Genomic DNA, 27,332 nt, shown 5'->3' on the forward strand with positions numbered 1-27,332 from the left:
AAGATACCACGCATGAGGCTCGCAGAGAGCATACATGCAGCTCACAGAGAGCATAGCATACATGCAGCTTACAGAGAGCCTACATGCAGCTCAGAGAAGATACCACACATGCAGCTCCCAGAGAGCATACCATACCTACAGCTCCCAGAGAGCATACCATACATACAGCTCACAGAGAGCATATCATACAAGCAGCTTACAGAGAGCATACCTTACATGCAGCTCACAGAGAAGTAACCACGCATGCAGCTCGCAGAGAGCATACATGCAGCTCACAGAGAGCATACATAATGCTGTCAGAGGGCATATATGCAGCTGGCACAGAGTATACATGCAGCTGGCAGACAACATACATGCAGCCTGCTTAGAGCATACCATAAATGCAGCTCACAGAGAACATACATGCAGCTCACAGAGAACATACATGCAGCTCACAGAGCATACATGCAGCTCACAGAGAAGATACCATACATGCAGCTCACAGATACCATACATGCAGCTCACAGAGAAGATACCATACATGCAGCTCACAGAGAAGATACCATACATGCAGCTCACAGAGAAGATACCATACATGCAGCTTACAGAGAGCATACATGCAGCTCACAGAGAGCATACATGCAGCTCACAGAGAAGATACCATACATGCAGCTCACAGAGAGCATACATGCAGCTCACAGAGAAGATACCATACATGCAGCTCACAGAGAGCATACATGCAGCTGTCACAGAGCATACATGCAGCTGGCAGACAGCATACATGCAGCTGGCAGACAGCATACATGCAGCTTGCTTAGAGCATACCATACATTCAGCTCATAAAGACCATACATGCAGCTCACAGAGAACATACATGCAGCTCACAGAGAGCATACCATACATGCAGCTCACAGAGAGCATACATAATGCTGGCAGAGAGCATATATGCAGTTGGCACAGAGTATACATGCAGCTGGCAGACAACATACATGCAGCCTGCTTAGAGCATACCATAAATGCAGCTCACAGAGCACATACATGCAGCTCACAAAGAACATACATGCAGCTCACAGAGAGCATACATGCAGCTCACAGAGAGCATACATGCAGCTCACAGAGAGCATACATGCAGCTCACAGAGAAGATACCATACATGCAGCTCACAGAGAGCATACATGCAGCTCACAGAGAAGATACCATACATGCAGCTCACAGAGAGAATACATGATGCTGGCAGAGAGCATACATGCAGCTGTCACAGAGCATACATGCAGCTGGCAGACAGCATACATGCAGCTTGCTTAGAGCATACCATACATTCAGCTCATAAAGACCATACATGCAGCTCACAGAGAACATACATGCAGCTCAGAGAGAGCATACCATACATGCAGCTCACAGAGAAGTTAGTACGCATGCAGCTTGCAGAGAGCATACATGATTCTGGCACAGAGCATACATGCAGCCTGCTTAAAGCATACCATACATGCAGATCATAAAGACCATACATACAGCTCAAAGAGAGAATACATGCACCTCACAGAGAGCATACATGCAGCTCACAGAGAGCATACCTTACATGTAGCTCACAGAGAGCATACATGCACCTCACAGAGAGCATACATGCACCTCACAGAGAGCATACCTTACATGTAGCTCACAGAGAGCATACATGCAGCTCACAGAGAGAATACATACAGCTCACAGAGGGCATGCACACAGCTCACAGAGGGCATGCACACAGCTCACAGAGGGCATACCATACATGCAGCTTACAGAGAGCATACCATACATGCAGCTCACATAGGGCATGCATACAGCTCACAGAGAGCATACCTACCATACATGCATCTTACAGAGAGCATACATGCAGCTCACAGAGAAGATACCACGCATGCAGCTCGCAGAGAGCATACATGCAGCTCACAGAGAAAATACATGCAGCCTGCATAGAGCATACCATACATACAGATCATAAAGACCAAACATGCAGCTCACAAATAACATACATGATGCTGGCAGACAGCATTCATGCAGCTTGCAGAGAGCACACAGAGCTTGCAGAGAACATATATAGCGCTTGCAGAGAGCATACATGCATCTCAGAGAGAGCACCAACACATGCAGCTCATAGAGAGTGTAAGAAAGTACCCTCTTTCTGGCATAGTTACCCCCACTTTTTGCTTGTTGTCAGTGTGTATGACTGTTCATTGGGATCCTGCTAACCAGGACCCCAGTGATTCTGCTCTCTCCCTTTGAATTTGGTTGCTTGAACCACACACACCCCACATTTGGCATACGGGTGCCCCCTTAAGTCCCTAATATATGATACTGATGTACCCAGGTCATTGGGGCACCAGGGGTTCCCCATGGGCTGCAGCATGTATTAATGCCACCCATGGGAGGCCCATGCAAAGTGTATCTGCAGGCCTGCCATTGCAGCCTGCGTCAAATCAAATCATTAACATTTATAAAGCGCGCTACTCACCCGTGCAGGTTTCAAGGCGCTAGGGGAAAGGGGGCCAGGTATTTAGGAGTCTCCGGAATAAGGAGTGGTCCTGGGTGGTCCTGAGGCTGGTGGGGAGGGAGTTCCAGGTCTTGGCTGCCAGGAAGGAGAAGGACCTCCCACCCGCCGTGGGGCAGCGGATGCGAGGGACGGCAGCGAGCGCGAGGCCAGAGGAACGGAGGAGACGGGTGGGGGCGTAGAAGCTGAGGCGACGGTTGAGGTATTCCGGTCCCTTGTTGTGGAGGGCTTTGTGTGCGTGGGTGAGAAGTCGTAAGGTGATCCTTTTGCTGACTGGGAGCCAATGCAGGTGTCTCAGGTGTGCGGAGATGTGGCTGTTGCGGGGTACGTCGAGGATGAGGCGGGCCGAGGCGTTTTGAATACGTTGCAGGCGTTTTTGGAGTTTGGCGGTGGTCCCAGCGTAGAGGGTGTTGCCGTAGTCCAGGCGGCTCGTGACGAGGGCGTGGGTCACGGTTTTTCTAGTGTCGGCGGGGATCCAGCGGAAGATCTTGCGGAGCATGCAGAGGGTGAGGAAGCAGGCGGAGGACACGGCGTTGACTTGCTTGGTCATGGTGAGAAGAGGGTCCAAGATGAAGCCGAGGTTGCGGGCGTGGTCTGCGGGTGTCGGCGTGGTGCCGAGGGCCGTGGGCCACCAGGAGTCGTCCCAAGCGGATGAGGTGTTGCCGAGGATGAGGACTTCCGTTTGGTCAGAGTTCAGCTTTAGGCGGCTGAGCCTCATCCAATCTGCGACGTCCTTCATGCCCTCTTGTAGGTTGGTCTTGGCGCTGGCGGGGTCCTTGGTGAGATAGAGTATAAGTTGAGTGTCGTCGGCGTAGGAGGTGATGATGATGTCGTGCTTGCGTACGATGTCGGCGAGGGGGCTCATGTAGACATTGAAGAGTGTCGGGTTGAGCGATGAGCCTTGAGGTACGCCGCAGATGATCTCGGTGGGGTCTGAGCGAAACGGTGGGAGGTAAACTCTTTGGGACCCAGTTTGAGAGGAAGGAGGCGATCCAGTCCAGGGCCTGGCCTTGGATCCCGGTGGAGCGGAGGCGGGTGATTAGGGTGCGGTGACAGACGGTGTCGAAGGCAGCCGAGGGGTCGAGGAGGATGAGGGCGACTGTTTCACCGTTGTCCATCAGGGTTCTGATGTCGTCTGTGACTGAGATGAGGGTGGTTTCAGTGCTGTGGTTGGTTCGGAATCCGGTCTGTGAAGGGTCGAGCAGGTTGTTGTTTTCCAGGAAGGTGGTCAGCTGTTTGTTGATGGTCTTCTCTATTACCTTGGCGGGGAAGGGCAGGAGTGAGATGGGGCGGAAGTTTTTCAGGTCACTCGGGTCAGCCGTAGGTTTCTTTAGTAGGGCGTTGACTTCGGCGTGTTTCTAGCATTCGGGGAAGGTAGCAGAAGAAAATGAAGAGTTGATGACGTCCTGGAGGTGCGGGGCGATGATGTCGTCGGCTTTATTGAAGATGAAGTGAGGGCAGGGGTCCGATGGGGCGCCGGAGTGGATAGAGTTCATGATGGTTTTGGTTTCTTCAGTGTTGATGTGGGTCCAGTCGTTGAGGGTGATGGCTGGGGGTGCGGGTTCGGTGATGCTTGGTTGGGTCTGGTGTCCGAAGCTGTCGTGGAGGTCGCTGATCTTGCGATGGAAGAAGGTGGCGAGGGAGTTGCACAAATCTTGTGAGGGTGTGACGGCGTTGGCGAGCTCCTTGACGATGCTAAAAAGTTCTCTGCTGTTGTGGCTGTTTTTGTCCAGTCTGTTGGTGAAAAAGTTCCTTTTGGCAGCGCGGATCAGGTAGTGGTGTTCGCGGGTAGCGTTCTTGAGGGCGGTCATGTTGTCAGCGGTGTGGTCCTTGCGCCAGGCTGACTCGAGGGTGCGACAAGTTTTCTTCGATTCTTTGAGGGTGTCAGAGAACCAGAGAGGTTTTTTGGTGTTGGCCTGTCAATGCGTGCGTTTGAGGGGAGCAAGGATGTCTGCGCAGTTGGAGATCCAGTTCGTGAGGCTGAGGGCTCCGTCGTTGGGGTCGGTGGTGAGGGTGGGTTGGTTGGCGGCGAGTGCAGAGAAGAGTTGCTCTTCAGGGATTTTGTTCCACTGTCGACGAGGGATGGGTTGAGTGCGGAGGTGGCGGGTCTCGCGTCGGAATGTGAAGTGGACACAGCTGTGGTCGGTCCAGTGTAGAGCGGAGGTGTGGCTGAAGAAGATGTGTTTGCTGGCGGAGAAGATAGGGTCAAGCGTGTGTCCGGCGATGTGGGTGGCGGTGTTCACCAGTTGCTTGAGGCCGAGGTTGGCGAGGTTGTCGAGCAGGGCAGTGGTGTTAGGGTCGTTGTTTTGTTCCAGATGGAAGTTGAGGTCGCCTAGGAGTATGTAGTCCGGCGAGGCGAGGGCGTGCGGGGAGATGAAGTCGGTGATGGCGTCGCTGAAAGGGGCGCGCGGTCCGGGGGGGGACGGTAAACGAGGGATCCTCTGAGGGTGGTCCTGGGGTCATGCAGCCTTTTACACTACAGGTCACTACACCAGGTCACTGTAAGTCACCCCTATGGCAGGCCCTCTTATCCCAGAGGGCAGGGTGTAGGTACCTGTATGTGAGGGCACCACTGCATGAGCATAGGTGCCTCCACAAACTCCAGCTCCATTTTCATGGTCTTCGTGAGTGCAGGGACACCATTTTACGAATGTACTGGACATAGGTCACTACCTGCGTCCAGCTACATAATGGTAACTTTGAAACTAGGCATGTTTGGTATGAAACATGTCGGAATCATGCCCCAATACTGTTGCCAGTATTGGAGGATGATTCCATGCACTCTGGGTGCTCCTTAGAGGACCCTCAGCATTGCTCCTACCAGCCTTCTGAGGTTTTCCAGGCAGCCCCAGCTGCTGTCACCTCTCAGATAGGGTTCTGCCCTCTTGCTGCTTAATCAGCTCAAGCCCAGGAAGGCAGAACAAAGGATTTGCTTTGGGAGAGGGGGGTAACACCCTCTCCCTTTGGAAAAAGGTGTGACTGGCTTAGGAGAGGTAGTCTCCCCAAGCCACTGGTATGCTTTGAAGGGCCCATTTGGTGCCCTCTGTGCATAAACCAGTCTACACCGGTTCAGGGACCCCCAGTCCCTGCTCTGGCGTGAAACTGGATAATGGAAAGGGGAGTGACCACTCCCCTGTCCATCACCACCCCAGGGTTGGTGCCCAGCGCTCCTCCAGCAGGTCCCTTGATTCTGCCATCTTGAATCCAAGGTGGGCAGAGGCGTCTGGGAGCATCTGAGTGGCCAGGTCAGGCAGATGGCGTCAGAGCCCCCTCCTGATAGGTGGTCACCTAGCTAGGTGACCAACCCCCCTTTCAGGGCTATTTAGGGTCTCTCTCTCTTGGGTGGGTGCTCAGATTTGGCTGGCAAGATTCCACCAGGACTCCTCTGCAACCTCCACTTCTACCTCTGGCCACTGGAACCGCAACTGGACCCTCCAGGAACCAACAATCTGCTTCCACGACAAAGACTCAGCTTGCAACGTTGTTTCCTTCCAGCTTCTGCAACATTTCCCCGGCTGTGCATCCTCCGAGGACAGCCCGTCTTCAGCCTGCATGAGAAGGAAGAAGGAATCTCTTTTGGAGTGAAGGAGTCACCCTCCAGCATCCGCAGGCACCAACTGCAATGACGACCGGCTGCGTGGATCTCCTCTCATCCTGAGCTGTATGGATCCTGCATCACAGGTGGTGGTCCAGAGTGGTCCCCTTGGTCCACTCTACCAGCTATCCAACTTTGGTGGAGGTAAGCCTTTTCCTTCCCACGCAGGACGGTACCCCTGTGCATTGCATCTCTTGCAGCTACCAAGGCTTATTAGCATCTCCTCAAGGGACCTTCGGGCTCCGTCTAGCCCCTTCCCCCAGCTCTCTTCCCTGTGACGCACAGCCCTCTGCATGCGTCTCCTGCGGCATTGGACCCTTCTTCAGTTGTGCTGCATGGGCTCCTCTGTGACTCCTGGTTCCTCGTCCAGTGGGTCTCCTGCGGGGCTGCCTTTTCTTCTATGGACTCTCTGCGTTGCTGAGGGTCCCCCCCACCCCAGGGATCCCCCTCCCCTGTGGGTTGAGTCCTCCTGGACCTTGCTGGTCCCCGGCAGCTTCACTTTTGCTTCATCGCGACTTTGCCAAGGCTTGTTTATGGCTTTTGCAAGCCACAGACAGAACTGCACTCCTCCATCCGTCATTGGACGTCGACTGCATCATCCTGGAACTCTTCACGACTCCAGGGCTATATGCAGCTCAGAGGGCATACATGCAGCTCACAGAGAGCAAGCATGCAGCTCACAGAGGGCAAGCATGCAGCTCACAGAGGGCATGCATGCAGCTCACAGAGGGCATGCATGCAGCTCACAGAGGGCATGCATGCAGCTCACAGAGGGCATGCATGCAGTTCACAGAGGGCATGCATGCAGTTCACAGAGGGCATGCATGCAGCTCACAGAGGGCATGCATGCAGCTCACAGAGGGCAAGCATGCAGCTCACAGAGGGCAAGCATGCAGCTCACAGAGGGCAAGCATGCAGCTCACAGAGGGCAAGCATGCAGCTCACAGAGGGCACACCATACATGCAGCTCACAGAGAGAATACATGCAGCTCACAGAGGGCATGCATACAGCTCGTAGGGGGCATGCATGCAGCCCGCAAAGAGCATACATGCTTCCTGCAAAGCGCATACATGCTGCTCCCAGAGAGCATACATAGAGCTGGGAGCTAACCCCCACAGACAGAATACATGCAGATCGCAGATTGCAGATATCATATATGAAGTTCGCAGAGAGCATACATGAAGGTTACTGGGTTAAATGTGTTTACATCCAATATTCCGGGATAGTGTTGTGTTTTTAATCTTGTAACACGGCAGCAGCTAAATAATGTTACTACAAATCATCTCTGTGACCCCCCCCATTTCTCATATGTGAAGTCCTACTGTCATCCCAAAGAAACTTTTCATGGATGTTGCATGAAACATAAAAGCCACAATTCTCTGCAAAATGTCTGTGATAGACCCCCGCACATCACCCACGTTAAGAACAACTGAAAGGAAAACGGTATTTAAGACAATCTGTTTAACAATTACTCATGGTCGTCACTGCATGACTGTGCAGAACAGGGGCGGCCCTAACTGGGGCCCCTGAAAAAACGGGGACCCGGGCCAGAGGCCACTTTGCCCCAAGCCTTAAAACGTCTCTGCTGGACTGGCCCATGAGGTGTGCAGCCTCACAGGGGGTCTGACTTGGGTCAGGAGGCCCCGGAGTCTGCTGGGCAGGGAGGCTTTCTCCACACCTTGGACGGACTCCAGGGAGATGAGGGTTCTCCGTGCCACTGACTCCTCCCCAGCCCTTTCCACGAACGTCCCAGTGAAGCGTAACAGCTCCCTCTCAGCACTCTACCTCTGCAGGGGGCCACAGCAGGATATACCCCTCCCCCAGCAGTGACAGCAGGGGGCTGCTTACCTACATCCACGGGGCTCCTTGTCCAGGCAGGTGATGGAGACACTGGCTTGTAGCACGCCCTAGACACTGTGGAAGGACCAGAGGATGTCAACTATGAAGATGGAAGACGGACCACTCCACAGTAGACACATAGGTCATATCCACTTAACTTTAAACCTCCCACCTGGAGGGGCACCAGATGGCCCCAGAGGCCTGCACAACCCTTTCCGTTCTGGGGCCTCACTTTAACAAATCAGTGCATTCTGGGAGTTGTAGTAGTGTTTCATTGTATTTGGACCAAAAGTCCTGATAACAATAACATGTAAAAGCAAATTCCAGGAAAGGGCAAGTGGTGTCCTGATGGCAGGAGGTGTGAATTAACACCATCTGAGGTTTATGCAAATGACTTCAAATTACCAAGGAGGCAGCGTTCCAGGCCTGAGCATTTATTTCACACAACACTGCCATCAGGTGATTCAGTCTATCGGTTTCATAGATGGAGTCAAGACCACAAGTACCACAAAGCATCTGTTTGTAAAATGGAAGCCCTGAACTGGAGTATTGCAGAACTGGCATGTGCTGTCACTGGGTAACCTTGGCTATGTCCCGTGGTGAGACTCTCTCAAGGGTCCCTGGGTGAGATTCCCCGGGTCCTGGGCTGTGACCTCTTCCCAGGCCTCGGTGCCAGCTGGTCTCAGGCCACGAGGGAGACAGTCAGTCAACCCTCTTCTTCAGCCAATGAACTGAGCACCTGGCACTAATATGTATTTTTTTCTCCTTTGGAAATATGAGCCAACACGTCGCATCCTGCTGTTGGCTAAAACCCGAGGGCTGCTAAAGGTCACCCTTATGACGTGTTACCGCCTATAACGCTGTAGCAGCGCAGGTGAGACCCTGGAGCTGGCACTACCTCATACAGATGGGGTGTGTGCGCTCAGCTCACGTCATTCCAGCCTAATTGGACGCACGCATACAATGATTTGTAAAACGTTGGTAGGGAGGGTGTGTGTGTGTTTTTTCTGCTACATACTTCGGCTCCAAGTAAGTTACATCTGACGAATGGGGACATTTGAGACCATCCCTGGCCTCTTTCAGCGGTGAGGCGGATACCCACAGGGAGCTGCGGGTGTGACCTGACTCGGGCGTAGGCGGTCCACCTCACTCCAAAGTCCTATGATATCATGTGACAGTCGAATGCATCATGGGTGTTGTAGTCTTAGTTTGCTTTCACTAAACTAATCACACTGACACGCCTGATAGTGGTGATTTGTAAAAGAAAAGCCAGTTTTGGAAACACAGTGCCTGTGATTACCCTACATGTGAGGACATTTACTTTACCCCATAGCTACCAACTTAGCCAGGTCCATGCATGATGTGCTGCTCCGGTCCAGCTTTTACCTCTGAATTCTGGTACTTGCAGTCCTGCTTTATAATGGAATAAACAAGACTACTGGGAAGCGTGGCAGGGCTGTTACCGTTGTGGGCAAGATAACTGTGGTGAAGCTGAGACCCCCGGGAACTGTGGGTGAAGCTTCCCTGAGCACTTCCCAAGGGATCCTGGGGTGCTGTGGAGAGCCCGAGCAAGATCCATGTGTGATGTGCTGCTCCCATCAAGGTTTTTTTCTTTGAATTCTGGGACTTGTAGTCCTGTGTGTTCCAGTGTGAAACAGAACTGCATGTCCCATCGCGTAATTCAAAGAAAAAACCTGGAATGGAGAAACACATCACACCCAGATCTGGAAAAAGGTGGCAGTTAGTGGGGATGAGACCCCCCCCTCCAGCGTCTGATGCCATGGGGCACTGGTTGGAAAGTCAAGTCCCCCGGTCCAAAGGTGGTCTATTGATCTGCATCCTTTTCTTAAACTTCTCATTCAGAAACTTCACCCAGCGGATGTCACAGGTTTGGAAAACAACTGTGTGTGTTGTTTATGACCGGTCATTAATTACACCCTCTCAGTGTGTTGTATTGTGAGGTCTAGGGGCCATGCTGGGCAGCACTTAGGAAAATAAGGTTGTACTGGACACCTTCTTTAGTGGGAAGCAGGGTGCCTAGCCAGTGCTTAATTTGTGAAAGAAAATGTATTAAGTGCCAGCGCCCTTACCAGAAGGCCAATGCAGCCTGCGCCACACATTGCCCCTGCCAGCACTGCCAATGACAGTACCAACCCAACAACTAATCATCACACCCTACAAGCGTGACAATTCAGAATATTGAAGGCCGCCATAGCTATAAGAATGACTTGGGCAGCAGGTAATAGTCATTTTTAATGTATAGTGAATTAATAAACAACAGTTGTGGTCCTCATCTCTAAATTAGGCAGACAGCGCACCCGTGTGGAAGACTGTCGCAAGCACCAGTGTTGACAATTAAGTGGTGGTGCTGAGCACTGGAAACCACCGGCTCAAATTAAGCACTGTGACTAGGTTGTTAGCATGCAATAGGCTGTTTGTTTCTGAGCCACTCAGCAGCAGGCCTGGACATGGGAACTGTGTAGCAGAGATTGCAAGTCCTGGATTCAAAGGCTGCACACGGCTGGGCTGACATTGCAACCCTGCCTGGCCGCCTGTGCTGGATCACAGATGCATGAGTCATACTTGGAGTTTGTTATCAGAAACCCTGCCTTGTGGCCACACTCAAGCAAACCAGCCTCACCACCTCGAGTGTGTGTGTGTGTGTGTGGTGTGCGCGTGCACCTTGGCTTTAATAGTCCCACCTCCCCTTCTCTTTCTGGCATCAAATTACACTGTGGACCTTGAAGGTGTGTACTTCATAGTTTATCTCTTCAACCACAATTGCAAGTTTCAGTGACTAAAATTACCCTCTCCCAATGCATATACTCATTGTGATAGCTCATATGGAAATGCATTTATTCACATTATACCATAAAGGAACTCTTTGTTTGTGTGCATAGTTATTTACTAGGCAATAAGTTGCATTACAATTGCTTCAGTGCAACCACTAGTAACTTTCCGTTAAGTTTGCAGCTGATCAGAGAACTACAACATTGCTAGTTAGTGAGCAGGTAATCACAGCACTATTTGGGGGAAACAGCCCAAGTTTTCGTGATATCTTGCTGGCAAGAGAGAAGGTGACCTCGCATAAAGACAATGACCTTTTCCAATAATGTAAGCAGGACATGTTGATGACTTGGTTGCTCGATCCATGAGGTCCTCATCTGGGGTCTTAGTAAAATGAGCTCATGGTGGATGCTCTATGATACCATTTCTGCGCACCTATAGAGGCAATGTACCCCTATATCTAGGGCAACTGCAATTGTGCAGCTGCAGCGATTTTCGCATAATTATACATTTTCTGCATTTGCCACATAATCCATCATCTGCTGCATAATCTGCGGATTTTAACAAAAAAATGTGTTTCTAGCTCAAACAGTTCAAAAGTTACAACAAATGCAGCAACACGTATTGCCCGCTAGGTAAAAGGCCCCTTGGCAAAGCTGCATTGGCCACCTTTCTGTTGCTTGTCGCTATATTTGAGGTGCAATCACTGCCCAGACAGTGTTTTGAAGTTTAAAAATTACAAAATAGTGAAATACTATTGCAAATTGTGCAGCATTATGCCACATAATTTGCCCTTTCTTGCTGCATAATTTATTCCACCCTGCTGCATAATTTGGCCCTCTGTTGACGCATAATTCCAGTGGTCCTTCCTATAGAAGATTTATTAAACTATGACCCAAGAGTCGCCTGGGACTATGTGGACAGTCCATGCTTAAAACACATTTTATGTCTACCATCTACCATGATGGTTCACCGTCTGCTGTACAGACCCCCATCAAGAAGAATCCTGAGTATCTTTTGCATATTATACATTATTAGGGCTAGGTAATGACAATCAGTTCTCGTGTATAGACCAGCTATCCAATGGCTGCCTAGGACAGGGATCTTTAAATTACGCTTGGAGTTAAATTCCTTATTCTGTATTATAATTAGAAACAGGGATTAAAAAAAATGATGGAAAGTGCATTTCTATTTTGTGTAGTAAGTGCTAAAGTTCTCCTGTATTGATGGATTGTCTGATGTTTTCAAGACTGCTGCAAAGGATACTGAAATCTTTATTTTCAAAGTATTGTGTTGTCTTGTGAAGCTGCAATGAACCTTATGGTGAATATGTACTTTTTAGGTCGAGCGAGCAAGCGCTTTGACCTGTCGTAATCTATCTGTGGAGTTTTAACCACGCCCACTGCATGCTCATCACTTTCACTTGTTTGTGGACTTGCCTTTCAAAAATCCTTTGTTATCATTGGTAAATGCTTTACGTTTGTCCCTCCTTGGAGCGGTTTTGTTACCGCCTTGGACACCAACCCTGTTAAATTGATAATTGCACATTTGCCAATACGTTTGACTGTGGGTGAACTTCTTTTTCCTTTTGTGCTCGCCTTCGCGCTCATGGCGGCCGTAGCGCTTTGAATCGTCTCACTTATGTCAACTGTATTACTTTTCATTTTCAATTAATGTGGCAAGAAAAGTCCAGTTAGAAATTTACAACGCCAATAGCTCTAACTGAAGCAAATGCGAGACCCATTGCATTGAAAATGCTTGTTTAGATGTGGTGATTGCATTTGGCTGATATTTCGTCTTTGTAAACCAGTTTCTGTTTTAACTCTATTTTTATTTTCACAGCCATGTGTATTAGCCTAACAGACTAATTCGTCTAAGTAAGTGTCCTCTTAAAGTGACCTAAACACATCATTATACTTGGGAAGCTGTTGAAATAAAAGCTTGTGCTGCAGTGGATCATCTCCCCAAAGTGTGTCGCCGTCCCACCCTGGGAATACAAAAAAGCTGTAATGAGAGGCTCTCTGACAAAGCAGAATCTCAGCCTGTCAGATGTTGGCATAAATAGTCCTGTCTCTCTCTCTGGCATCCCACTGTACTATGTATCTGGAAGTTGTATTTTTCACTGTCCATCTATCACATCACTATTGCAGGTTTCAGTCATTGAAATTCTCAAGTCCCGATGCATTATGGGTATTGTACTTATTCAAGTGGTAATGCAGTGCCTCACATTTGTGTTCTTCGTAACTTGATGGGATCATCAAAGGGATTCATGTGACAATGCTTTTCCTCATATGCCCTCAGAATTTTTACTTTTGGTTTCTTTTGGTTTAATTCCAAGGTGGATGTTTTGCAGAGCTCTTCCTTGTGTTGGAGCATTTTTCAGGTGGAAGGATGATTGGTTCATAAACACGCACCAATCATGATATTTCTGAGCTGTTCAGCGTCAGACCTGGAGCTTGGGGGTCCTCTCGCTGTACTGGGGAGTCATGAAGGAAGAGGTTGACCAAGACTGGGCTGAAACTGCAGCCACACTTCCACCTTAAAGTTGACATACAGAAGCCATATTCCAGCATCACCTGCTCTTCCAATCAGGACCTCACTCTTCCCATGCTCCATGGAGAGGTGGGCAAACCACCAGCCTTCCCACTGCAGTTCTTCAGTTGGCTCAGCTGTAAGAGGAATTTATCTGGCAGGCCATCGGCCATTGCTCCACCAACTAGACCTTTATCTTGAGGTCCATTTGCCATTGGGAAACCAGCTAGACCTTTAGCTGGTGGCCCATCCACCATTGGCCCACCAACTACACTGTTAGCTGGCGGTCCATTTGCCAATGGTCCGCCACCTAGACCTTAAGCTGGCGGTCCATCCACCATTGGCCTGCTACCTAGACATTTAGCTGGCGGTCCATCCGCCATTGGCCCACCACCTAGACCTTTAGCTGGCTCTTCATCTGCCATTGGACCCCCACCTAGAACTTTAACTTGTGGTCCATCCGCCATTGGCCTGCCACCTAGATCTTGAGCTGGCAGTCCATCCACCATTGGCCAGCTACCTAGACCTTTAGCTTGTGGTCCATCCGCCACTGGCCCCTCACTTTGTCCTTTAGCTGGTGATCCATCCGCCATTGGGCCACCACCTAGTCCTTTAGATGGAGATCCATCTGCCACTGGCTGGCCACCTAGACATTTAGCTGGCGGTGCATCCAACATTTGCCCACCATCTACACCTTTGCCTGGTGGTCCATCTGCCACTGGGCCACCATCTAGACCTTTAGCTGGTGATCCATCCGCCATTGGGCCGCCACCTAGACCTTTAGCTGGTGATCCCTCCACCATTGGCCCGCCACCTAATGAAAGTTAGAACGGCCAAGGTCTGTGGCTCAATCTTTGGGTGTGAAACCTGTTTTAATATGATTTTCAACTGTCTGCGTTAGAAAATCATGCTAGGGGCCACCAAATCTTGATTGTGCTTGCCAGCTCGCATTTCTGGAGCCTCGTGGGAAAAATATTCCGCCAATCGGCGATTGCTGAAATTTACAAAATTCTGAAAGTTACAAAAAGTGTGCTTATTTTATAGTATACATGGGTTCTTGAAAGGCATTACCATGGTTCCACAACTGGTGAAGTGATGGTGGGGTCAGCTATGGCATGAGGCGATTGTGTCCACACATGTAAAGACCATTATGAAAGAATACCCTGGCTGCAGTGAACGCCAGTTTGCAGCATCCGACTGTGGGAGCCAAAGTTTGGCCATGTGGATCCTGGTGTCGCAGTGTTGGGGCCCAATATATTTGTACGCAAGTGAATTACAATTCCTGTGTATGGCATTAACATTGTGATGACACCAGATCCCTTCCACCCATGAATAATGTGAGTATGTGTAAGGTACTCTCCTTCCCACCACAGTGTATTGTTGCTCCTGTCCACCCTCTCAGATCCCTAGTATCTGACACTTACTTGTCTCTTCGGACTCCATCTGCTCGGTGGATACAGGATTCCCATCCCTTGTCTGCTCAGGGGGTCTCCGGCGCGGAGCTGGAAGTGGCTTCGCCAGCGATGCCATTGTGATGTCCGGCTGCTTTTACTACAACATGACGAGAAATGGAGAAGGTGAAGAGAAACCGCCAGCTGAGACTTACATACATGTCTATCTGTTTCTGAACAAGGGCAGATTTCTAAGAACCATGATTACTGCAAACCTTTAAAGCCCCTCCCGACAATCTATGGGCATGATGTGGACGAACCTACGATAAGTAGATATGAGGTGGCCGACGCCAGCAGTACATGAAAATTTAGGGCCTGATTTAGAATTTGGCGGCTATCCCATCCTCTGAAATCTAAATCCCATTATATCCTATAGGAGTTCGATTTCGGTGGACATGATATCCGTCACCGTTGTGACGGAGTAACCGTCTGCCAAATTCTATAAATCAGGCCCACAGAGCAGAAATATATCTTTTGCCAAAAAACAGACTCCCAAACATAGACCACCTCAGTATTGCTGATACATAAATATTATGCTAGAAAAATTTAATAATTTGATACCATTGATTCGTCCTCCACAATATATAAGAGATATGATAAATTAACCCAGTCGTAAAATGTGTGTGAAGTGGGTTTGCTGGATTTGGGAATTAAATACAGACTGAAATTGCATTAGGAAGATATTTGTGTCTGTTCAGATTTTAGAAATCTAGATTTCGGTGTCCATGTTTTAGGAAAAGTGTTTTTGTGGTCTGTTTTCACATGGAACACAAAACATAGATGTGCTGGGCTGTAAATACTAAATATGGGGAGGGGTTACAAGAGATGGCATCAGTGGTTGAGACATACATGATGCCAGTGATGGGCTGGTGTGTAGTGTGTACATCATACAACAATGGCAGCAGATGTCTACATCACCTGGTAGTGGATATTTACACCTTCAACACATGAATATGGGAATGTGACCTCTGTGACCTGGTATTGAGGTGTCTCTTGCACGTGCACTATATCCCTCTGTGTCTCAGGGACCATCTCTTCAAAGAGGTCTTGCCCTTCTCAGGGCTTCTAGGTTTTAAGAAACTCGTCAAGAATGAAGCAACTCAGGTATGCTATGAAAATGGTCACTCTAATAGGAAATTAATTAATTCACTAGAGCTTATTATATCACTGTTTTTTATAAGCATCACAAAAATTGTATCAATAAAAAACAAACAAGTGCTTTCATATTATATAATTAATGAAGATCAAGTACGAATAACACAAAACATTATGTGAAGCAATTATAGGGGTGGGCGGAACTCGCAGATTCCCTCGGCCAAATTCTGTAGAGGTGCTAAAAAACTCTGTGAGATTCCACAGAGTTCTGCCAGTGGGTGGTAAATATACACATTGCAATGCATGGGCTAAAATTTAGCCCAAGCGGCGCTGAAAATGTAGCACAAACGGCAGAACGCAAGAGTGGGCAGTTGTTCAAGTTTATTTTGCTGCCACTCGAATAGAAAATCTACTTGAGTGGCAATAAAGCTACTTGAGAAGCAGCCACCTGACGTCAACTGTCTGCGTTAGAAAATCATGCTAGGGGCCACCAAATCCTGATCGTGCTTGCCAGCTCGCATTTCTGGAGCCTCGTGGGAAAAATATTCTGCCACTCAGTGATTGCTAAAATTTGGCCAGAACTCAGCGTTACAAGAGTAACTCGAAGTCGCCAAATTCTGCTTATTCTGTGCATGGAATGAGACATTCCGCCCACCCCTAATGAGAACCACAGGAAAACCTAGCGCAAATGACAACGTAAAGGCCTCAGACATGGTGGTCGCACCGTTTTCGAGCAAAAGAGGCCACAGGTGTGATTTCCTTAGAATTACAAACAGAAGGAAAGTTAATATAGAATAAGGAAGAATGCCAGGTACATTGAGGCACACTCACTCACAAGGGTTAAAAATGCCAGTGGATTTGTTTGCACTTTAATAACAACTCGGTTCAGGAGTAAGCAAACAAGAACAGGATATGATGTGATTAATCAGAAAAAACTGCAGAAGGGATTCTGTGCTTTGAAAACCATTGGCCCGTTTACTCCTCAGAATGCAGGCATCCTTCTTTATTCCCAAAAGAGTAGAAACTTCCAGTTGCTTGGACTTTCTTACCCACGCCGATTTGAACACAGTTTGAGTGGGGTATGGCTGGTTCCAAACACCCCCAAACACCTCAGTGGGTTATATCTCAAAAGCACGAGTGCTTCAAGCACCCATGGCTCAACAACGAGTTCGGAACAACAAACTCGTTGGTATCACTAATGCCTTTACCACGAATGCCTTTACAACGATTTTTTGTTGTGAAGGCATTCCTGGTAAAGGCATTAGTGATCAGCATGCACGGTTCCAGCATGCTACCACCCTAGCCCCCCACCCCTAAAAATAACCGCGACCCCCCCACCCCCACAACATCCCCAACCCCCCACATTACCACAACCCCAACCCCCTCCCCTAAAAGCTAATGCACCCCAATTCCCCAAACCACCCCTAAAACCTAAACCCTGACCTCCCCTCCCCCTAAACCCTAATCACCCCAAGCCCCCCACCCCCAAAAATAAAAATACCCCAAGTCCCCACCCCGCCCCTAAAACCTAAAGCACCCCAACCCCCAACCCACCCCTAAAACCTAAACCCTGACCCCATCACACCCCCTAAACCCTAATCACCCCGAGCCCCCCACCCCACCCTACCCCCAAAAAAACAGCCCCAGTCCCAGCCCAACTTACCTCCTCCTTCACCACGTTGACTCCCTTCTTCTGTGCCTTTACCACGCATGTACATGGTTCACACATGTGTGGTTAAGGCACGAAAACCAGGAAGTCATGGAAAACAAAACTGTTGTTTCGCTTTCGTTTTCCACGACTTCGTGGTTAAGGAGTCGTTGTTCCGGGTGTTTCCCATCTCAGTGAGGTTGAAGCCAGCAATTGGTTTATCCCGGTAAACAGGAAGTGTAGAAAAACCTTTCCAGCAGTAACTGTAAACATGATCTTTAGTGGGGTTCACCCTCTGTCAAGGAGGAAGAAGTACCTCAAAAATACCACACATAGCAGTTATCCTTTGACCTCTGACAGGGCATAACAGTACTAGCAGAACAGAGCAAAGCTCACTGTTCCACTAATGGGCTGAGTTCCAGACCAGATTGGGGCAGTGCAGACCCAGATCCCCCATACCACCTTCCCAACCCAAGATCAATAACTCCACGTCTGGTCCCCCAGAGTTAATCATTCCCACAGGGATTCCCCCCTTCTGGTCTGGGGCCCCTCTGAAGCAGAGACTCTTGCACCCAGCCTCACGAGGACCTAAGATTTTGGGGAGTATTGAGAGGAAAATGGCATGGGTTTGTCAGTGACCTTCCCAGAAGCTCCCTTCTAGGTCTTCACAAGGTAGGTAACCCAGTACTTGAGGGCTACAGGACTTGGCTACAGTGGGTCAGGTCCATGGACGAAAGCTTTGGCCCACAATATGATCTTTCTTGGGCAGACACCTATGACATGCCTCTGTGCACAACTAGTGTCTACTACACACGGCTGTGTTGGACTGATGATCCAGGCGCTGACGACGGTTACAAAACATGGCGGCAGGGCTCTACAAGACACGGCGAAGGAGGCCTAACATTACCAAGTCATAGCTACGATGGCAGAGGCCTCCCAAATGCTGTTTGAGTCTTGGGCCCATATGTATGAAACTTACATTTTGCATTTCCTAAATAGCAAATGCTGTTGGTGCTGAATAAAGTGGGTAACACAGGCTTTACCATACAGCTCTCCCATCCATTTTGTCCCCTCCCTAGAAGTGATAATGATAAAGTCTATCATCACACTATCTGTGCCAAGTGAAAGCGGCACATTGTGTGCTATAGGACTTGGCTACAGTGGGTCAGGGCCATGACCAAAGGGTTTGGTCCATAATACGATCTTTGTTGAGCAGACACCTATTACAGACCTCTGTGTACAGCTAGTGGCTACTACACACTGCTGTGCTGGGCTCATGGTCATTAGCTGAGAAGGTTACAAAACACAATGGCTCAGCTCTACAAGACACGGCGAAGGAGGCCTAACATTACCGAGACACAGCTCTGAAGGCACAGGCCTCCAAAATCCTGTTTATCTCTTAGGTTTATCTACGCAACATCCATTTTGCATTTCCTAAATGGCGAACCCTAAGAAATAATTTTTAGAAAATACAAATTGGAATGCACAAAAAATGCAATTTCCTAATAGCGATTCCCATGGTCTTGCATTTCAAAATGTATGATTTCCTAACAGGAAATTGCAAATTTGGAAATGCAAATCCATTCGTACCTTAGGCCCTCACTAAATCTAATTAAAAAGAAACAGGTGCCCTTGTAAAGCGCTCCTATGCCCTCGGGGTGAGTGTGTGATCTATGACACCGCAAAAACTGCATTGTGGGTTCCTTTTTTAGATTTGCACCAGGTTACCATCAGATGGATTCAATGGTAATCACATATCCTAAATGCCACTTCACATTTAGGAAATGCTATGCAGATGCAGTTTGGAAATCGCAAATAAGAAATCCTATCTGCGATTTCCTGTTAGTAATCGAAAAATGTGATTTCTATGGGGTAGTCATCGCAATTTGCGAACGCGTTTCTACCTTCTGTATATTAGGAAAGGCTATTTAGCATTTCTTGATGGCTCTAAATAGCAATTCGTTATGTTAAGAAATGCTCATAAATGGAAGACTGTGAATGGCCGGTGCCTATATCACATGGAGATGAAGGGCTGAGTTGGTCAACTTACGGACGAGGTCTACAGCGCATGGCTCCAAAGGGCTAAAGTCTGAAGTCCATTATGATAGAGAGCTTTGGTCTAGAAGACAAGGCGAAGGATGCTTGAGATGTTCAGCACCTGGTTATGGTGGTCTGGGGCCTGGAGAAAATGTCAGTGGAGGACTGAGCTCTTGGGGATTTCTGGCATTCGCTTGTTGGATGTCCCATATTTCACTGATGTACTAACTTGTTAGAAATGGGGTCTTTGGTTGGCAATCAGTTTGCACTCTGTCCAAGGAGGGACTTACACTCTAGTCGGGGTAATGGAGATACACACCTGGGATAACCCCTGCTCCCCCTACTGATAGGTTGGCACAAGCAGTCAGGCTTATCTCAAAGGCCATGTGTAAAGTATTTGTACAACCACACACAGTAACACAGTGACAATACCACAAAATCACTCAACACCAGTTTAGAAAAATAGCCAATATTTATCTAAGTAAAACAAGACAAAAACGGCCAAAAGATCCAACATACACAAGCAAAGTTATGAATTTTCAAGGATTAAACTTCATTATAGCGCTTAGAAACACAAATGCTTCTATTTGGTGTTATCACGGCATCGTGACGGAGTCGTTCCCAACAATCCAATGCCAATGAAGAACCTTGACAAGCCGGATACACAGCAAAGACCAGTCTTTGTTCTCTCTAAGACAGAAGCAGCAACAGCAGGCCAACCCAGCAACGCACCCACAGCAAACCGGCAGTAAGTACTCCTCCTCCAGCTATTCTCCTTGGCAAAGGTTCCTCTTGATCCAGAAGTGTTCTAAAAGTCTGGGGTTTTGGGTTCACTACTTATACCCTTTTCTGCCTTTGAAGTAGGCAAAACTCAAAGGAAAGTCTCTGTTCACAAGATCCTCCCTTGCCGAGGCCTGGCCCCGGACACACACCAGGGGGTTGGAGACTGCATTGTTTGAGGACTGGCACAGCTCTTTCAGGTGCAAGTGTCAGCTTCTCTCAGCTTCTCCCTCCTCTCTAGCCTAGATGGCCCATCGGCATATGCAAGCTAAAGATTTATTTTCAAATTGTGAGATCAGAGACCCCAAAACTCCATATCTCTCTCTGCTCACAATATGAAACTGCACTTAAGACAGATATTTAAAAGCAGTTCCCACGTTAACATATGGGGGAGATAGGCCTTGCAACGGTGAAAACCGAATTTGGCAGTATTTCACAATCAGATATGTAAAACACACCAGTACATGCCCTATCTTTTAAATACACTGCACCGAGGGTGGTGCCTCCATGAGGGCATTGGGGCGTCGCCCCCCCTGATTATTTTGGTCCGGTGGCCCCCCAATAAGAAGTGCATAAAGAGAAAGAATTATCATTTTTATAATTTTTATATATAAAAGTGCGGATTGCATCTGAACATTTTTAACATATTTTTATTAAATTTTCAATAAAATCAAACATTTCGATGCATCCATTTAGCAGCAGTGATAGGATGTTTACAGTTACAATAGTTTGCTGGGCGCTTATTTATTAGATTTAACAAACAACCAATAACTTTCGTACACCGCTAGATCCGCGCTTTTATGTCTGTACTTACAGGCATTGCTAGTTCGCGCGTTTGATACTATCTTTCGTGCGGAGGTTTCGATGCCTGCAAGAGTTCTAGTTCAGGGCGAACCCTAAGATGGACGGGAGAGAGCGGAGGGCGGGGGAAGGGGCAACTTAACTTCTGAAGACCCTGAGTTTACTAGTTGGGGACGATGGGCTGTGTGTATTAATTGGCTAGTGTGTATTTGGGGGTGCAGTGTATTTATATCTGTGCTTAGGCACCATTGGCAGGTGTGTGCGCTACTCATGATTACTGTGGTATTGCAACCGGGGTGAAACCTACAATTGTCTATGTTATCGCGTCTGACTGCTATTCAGGGAGGTTTTTCGTCATTCTTTGTTTCTAGTTTGGAGACCAATGTGCCCCAGGTTTCACAGCCCGAGTGTCGAGGACCACCTCGCGCCAGTTTCGTTAGTACCTGATATTCAGCACGTGTCCAGCGAAGCGTAAGGGCGAGCCAAGCTCCATGGTCAGGGGCCTTAGAGGCCTTCCAGTTCATGGCTATTAGTCTTTTGTACATTGCATAAGCCAGGTCTACGAATCTGTGCATAAATTTGCTCCTTTTTGTTCTGGTCCTGAGGCCAAGTAGACAGGATTTGGGGTTCGCGTCCAAGCCCAGGCCAGTCATTTCCGACAGTGCAGTGGTCAGCGCGGTCCACTCCCCCCTTACCTGCGGACACTCCCAGACCATATGATAAAACTGTGCTGCTGGGGTTTTACATCTAGGGCAAGTTGGGTCCGAACCAGGGAACATACGTTTAATTCTGGCTGGCGCTAAATAAGTCTGATGTAAGTAATTAAATTGTGTGTATCGGAATCTGGGGTTCCTTGAGACCTCGCGTGTGTGGCTCAGGGCTTTTGACCATTCTGTTTCTGTGATCGGGTCAGGCAGTACGGCATTCCACCTTTCTCGGGCTTTCTGCAGATTAGACTCCGGGGGCTTATTTAGTAGTTTGTATGTATTTGAGACTACTTTTTCACGTGTGTCGTAGCTCAGCATATGGTGTAGGTTTATTGAGATGTCTGGCTCAGCGTCCCCGGGCCCCCATGTACCTCTAATTGCATGACATATAGCGTGGTATGTCAGAAATTGCCCTGGGCTGATCTCTGTGAGGGCCTGTATATCTTCGAAGGACATTAGTTTTCCTTCCTCGAAGCATTCTCCTACCGTGCTTATGCCCGCTTCTATCCAGGTTGCGGATAGGTGAGAACCAGTTGTCACCCATCCAGGGATTCGTTCTAGTGGTATGAGAGGTGAGTAGGGAATTTTTTTGGCATCTTTTTGAATATACTTCTTCCAGTATGCATGTGCTGCTGCCATCAATGGGTTTGCGCATGTGCTTTTAGTTTGCTTGCTCGAGAGCCACTCAAGCAGGGGGACTCCCCGGAGTCGGGTTACCAGCCAGGCAGCTTCCGCCGACCCCGAGTTATGAATCCAATTTGAGATCCACTGCAGCTGTGCTGCCGCAGAGTAGAGCTCAAAGTTAGGGGCTCCCAGTCCACCCGCCGCCACTGGGTGATATAGTGTGTTGAGTGCGACTCGCCTTCTGCCATCACCCCATACCAGCTGCACCAATGCAGAGTTTAAACTGTTGAAGAAACTTTTAGGAATTATGATCGGCAGGGCAGCGAAGTGATATAGCAGCCTGGGCAGCACTAGCATGTTGGCTATGGCAACTTTTCCCAATGGTGAGAGCGGTAATTTATTCCAGAAACGCAATGAGCTCTTTATAGATGTCACCGCTCTCCCCAGGTTGCCATCCCTGAGGTCTTCAGCACTGTGATAGACGTTAACCCCGAGATATTTGAATGTGTCGAAGCACCATTTTAATGGGCCTGGTGAAGTGTTCTCTCGTCTCGCTGGGGACCGGCCAACCAGTGGGAATATACAGGATTTCCCCCAATTAACTATCAAGCCCGATATCTCTCCAAACTCGCGTAGCAATGACATCACCGGGGGCAGTGCCTCCCCAACACTGCGTATATAGATCAAAGCATCATCTGCATACAATGATATGACGTGGGATGTGCCGTTCCTTACCACCCCCCATTCTTCTGTTTTTGCACGGACACGCGCGGCCAGTGGTTCCATCGCCAGGGCGAACAACAGGGGGGAAAGGGGACAGCCCTGCCTTGTTCCCCTGCTAATTGGGAAGCTCTCTGATATGACTCCTCCTGTCTTCACCCTGGCCTGCGGGTTGGTGTACAGTATGCGTACCCATCTTATAAATTTTGGGCCTATGCCCATTCGCTGCATGGTGGCAAACAGGAAGTCCCATTCTAGTGTGTCGAATGCTTTTTCGATGTCTAGCGAGATCACTGCTTCCTCAGATGCACTCGGGGGGGTATCGCCCATTACGCTTAGTAGCCTACGAATGTTGAGAAAGGTGTTGCGTTTTGGGATAAATCCATTCTGGTCTTCGTGTACTAAAGTGTGCATATGAGGAGCTAGCCTGTTGGCTAGTATTTTGCCAAGTAGTTTGCAATCTAGATTTAGTAGAGACAGGGGTCTATAGGACCTAACGTCAGTGGGGTCTCGCCCCTGTTTCGGGAGGACCACTATCATTGCCTCTCTCATTGTGGGGGGGAGACTTCCCTTGATCTCTGCTTCTTCCATGACTTTTAGGAGATGTGCGACCAGGTGTGTTGCAAAAGTGGAGTAGTATTCTGATGGCAGGCCGTCTGCCCCTGGAGCTTTATTTCTAGGTAGTTGTTCAAGAGCCTTATTTAGTTCTCCTAGTGTGATGGGGGCCTCTAATGTCTCCCTGTCATTTTGTGTGAGTTGGGGCAGAGAGGATTCCACCAAAAAGGACTCGAGTTGTTGGGGGGTGCATGATGTGCGTGTGCTGTATAGCTGTGTGTAGTATTTCCTGAACGCATCATTAATTTCATCCTGTGTGGTTGCTATTGCGCCTACGCCTAACACTATTGCCCCTATTGGGGGGCATTGCCGTTCCTCCCGCAGGAGCCATGCGAGCAGCCTACCCGATCTGTCGCCTTCCGCTTGTAATCTGGTCAAGTGATATTTGTAGTCATGTAGGCGTAGTGTGGCGTCTGCAGCTGCGTATTCTGCGCGCGCATCTTTTAATGACGTATATGGTGTTTCGCTGCGGGCTACTGCGTTTTCTAGTGCTCTTAGTTTCTTTTCCAGTTTGGTAACCTCTGCATGGAGTGTGCGTCTTACCCCCCATGTAGTGGAAATGCAGTGCCCGCGGGTCACTGCTTTATGTGCGTCCCACTCTACTGCTCTTAAGCTTGTAGTGCCAGCATTCAATTCCCAGTACTGCTTGAGCGCTGTACTCAAAGCGTCTTTAAATGCAGGGTCCTGCAACGCTTCCACTTGTAATCTCCAGGTTGGGATCGCTTGTCGCCTCCTGTCCCAATCTAAAGTTATTTTAAGCGGTGAGTGGTCTGATAGTGACTTAGCTAAGTATTCAATCCCGTTGGTTACTGTGCAAATGTCCCGGGTACCCCATAGCAGATCTATCCTAGTGTATACTTTGTGTGGTACTGAGTAAAATGAGTATTCTCTGCGCTGCGGGTGCTTCATGCGCCACAAATCGCAGAGACCCATGTCACTGGCCCATGTCACCAGTGGGCACCCGGGGCGTCTGTTGGCCGCTGAATGTGTGGGGGGGCTTGACCTATCCAATGTCAGGTCCGGCGTATTATTGAAATCACCACCCCATATTGCAGGTGCTGCAGGGTTAGTCAATAGAGCTGGGGTGAGCGTGTTCAGGAACACAGGCAACGCAGTGTTCGGGGCGTATACTCCTATGAGTGACAATTGTTTTCCATCTAATTTACCCTCCACCACCACGTACCTACCTCCCTGGTCTATCCTGTATGATGTTAGAAGAAATGGAACACTCCCTGCCATCCATATCAGGACCCCCCTCGCAAAGGTTGAATAAGATGTGCCTACGATCTGACCTCCCCATCTATTCCGCAGTTCTTGTAAGTCTGGGTCCAGTAGGTGGGTTTCTTGTAAAATTGCAATGTGTGTGCCCTGGCGTTTGAGTCTTGCATGCACCCTGGACCTTTTTCTGTGGTTCCCTAGACCCCTGACATTCCAGGTGACTATGATATATTTGCTTACGTTGTGGGCTGTTTGCTGGGCCATGTTTGTTTCGTAGTGGTGCATCTAACAGTCTGGTCCCTGATGGGGTCCAAGCAGTCCTCCCCCTCCCCATCGCCACTACAGCCCGTTCCCCAACCTCCATCTATGTGTCTTGTGTTATGCGCAGACCTGCGGTGTACAAACTGGTAATTACCCTCCCTCCCTCCCCAACTGGATCCCAACCCCAACTGTGAACCAACAAAAAAACGAACGCACACCCCAGAGAGGTGCGACCTAGGCAGTGTCCGTGTGGATGCCTGCGGGGGAGCTATAATACTATCCGGGTGCGGCTCATTATAGGGGCTCGCATCCTTCTGCAGATTCAGCCTGCAAGTTGTGTGGGGCATCCCCGGGGCGCAGCAAGCCAACCCTCCCCTGCCGCGCGTCACCTCCAATTACACGCAGGCTAAATACAGGAGTTGACTCTGAAAGCAGAGAAACAAGGATACATAATTTCAAGCGATATATCCAGCCGCTGTCGGCGGGACACACAATATTCAATCCTGTTCTCCTTCTGTGGCAGCGGGTCCCGCCCTGGTGGTGGGTCAGCATCAGTTGTTCAGAGTATGTCCGCAGTCCGGGGAGTAATCTCTGGGCCTTTCAGCGACCCCGTCAGTGTGGAATCCGAGCTTATTGAATCCGAGTCCGAACCCTCCTCCGGATGGGTTCTGAGTGTCTCAAAAGCATTTTGTGTCAGCAGGGGAGTTTCCTTCAGGACCCTGGCTCTCTCTTCCGCAGCCTGTTTCTCCGTAGGTTGACCCCCGGGTCGTCTTTTGGGGCGTTTCCGATTGGATGCTGTGGACCAGTTGTCGTTAATACCGGTTTCTTCTCGGGGTTGGGCAAACCCCTTGGCATGTAGCCATGTCCAAGCGTCTTCCGGAGATGTGAACACGTGGGTGCGTTCATCTGTTAGTACTCTTAATTTAGCGGGAAATAGCAGAGCATACTTTATGTCATGTTCACGGAGACGTTGCTTAATTTGAGCAAAGGAGTTGCGTTGTCTTTGCACTTCCTGAGTGAAGTCTGGGTAAGCGTGAACAGTGGAGTCCTCATATTGAAATGGACCATTGCTGCGGAATTGTTGCAGTATCGCATCCCGGTCTCTAAAGTTCAGGAACCTGGCTATCAGCGGTCTTGGGGACTGGCCCGGTACTGGGGGGCGCCCGGGAGTCCTGTGTGCTCTTTCTACTGAGAAGAATTTCGACGGGGCTCCGTTCAGGACCTCTTTGGCTAACCACTGTTCCAGTTGAATCTCTGTGTTTTGTTCTATTGATTTTTCCGGGAGACCAAGAAACCGTATGTTGTTGCGGCGTGATCTTCCCTCCGCCTCTTCTGCTCTCCTCAGCAGTGTTTTTACCTCTAGGTCCAGGCGGAGAATTTGTTTTTGGTTGTCCGTTACTTTGGGGCACATGTCATTTAGCGTCTCTTCCGTTGACTTCACTTTTTCAGATAATTTGCGGTGGTCCGCTCTAAGAATATTTAGATCTTGCGATACCGTATCTATTCTATTTTCTAATGAAATTTTAGTGTCCATAATTGCTTGGAGTACTCTCTCGAATTGTGTAGAATGGGCCAAAAGTGTAGATTCCAGTGATTGTAAGGTAGGAGTAGGTTGTTGGTCCCCAGGCGCTGGTCCCTGCGTGCCCCGGTCCTGATTCCTCGCTGATTTTGATCTCCCGGCCATTTTGACTCGATTTATGGGTTTCTACTGCGCTTACATGAGCTCCTCGAGCCCCAGGTTGGACGGATATGGAGGGCTGTGTGTACTCACGGATCCCCACCGTCCTGCGCTTTAAGTTTTTTGGATTACAAACTGCCTAATATTCCACGAAATGAGTTCCTGCTTGGTTGCCCGTTTCCAGGTCCCTCACCCGGCGCCAGCGGGGGGCGACGGATAGCGGGATGATCTCCGAAGTCAATCCAATATGCCCATCATGTCGGCTCCAACGATTCAGGGCCTGGGCGTGGGTCCCCCACCCTCACAAGGTCAATTGCCATATGCACTCACTTCCAATTGGGCTTCCATGCAGGGTTCTGCTCCTCTTACCGGGGGAATGGTGGAGTCATAATATACTTCGGGGGGGGGGCCCCACTCGTAGCCCGCAGACGTTCATGAAT

The 27,332-nt window shown here is 49.1% G+C and overlaps 1 protein-coding gene across 3 annotated transcripts in view; it reads right to left on the reverse strand.

Moving 5' to 3' along the window:
- Window positions 1-27,332, reverse strand: part of TNKS1BP1 (tankyrase 1 binding protein 1) — a 583,852-nt gene that overhangs the window by 235,778 nt on the left and 320,742 nt on the right. For all 3 annotated transcript variants that reach the window (XR_011203085.1, XM_069233037.1, XM_069233036.1), the window contains exon 2: window positions 14,682-14,808. Coding sequence is in view for 2 of the 3 variants with exons in the window: in XM_069233037.1 (XP_069089138.1) it covers window positions 14,682-14,787 (106 nt within the window). In the remaining variant the exon portion in view is untranslated. The remainder of the gene's footprint in view (window positions 1-14,681; window positions 14,809-27,332) is intronic.

This window comes from Pleurodeles waltl, chromosome 4_2 (genome assembly GCF_031143425.1).
Source record: "Pleurodeles waltl isolate 20211129_DDA chromosome 4_2, aPleWal1.hap1.20221129, whole genome shotgun sequence".
Taxonomy (NCBI): Eukaryota; Metazoa; Chordata; class Amphibia; order Caudata; family Salamandridae; genus Pleurodeles; species Pleurodeles waltl.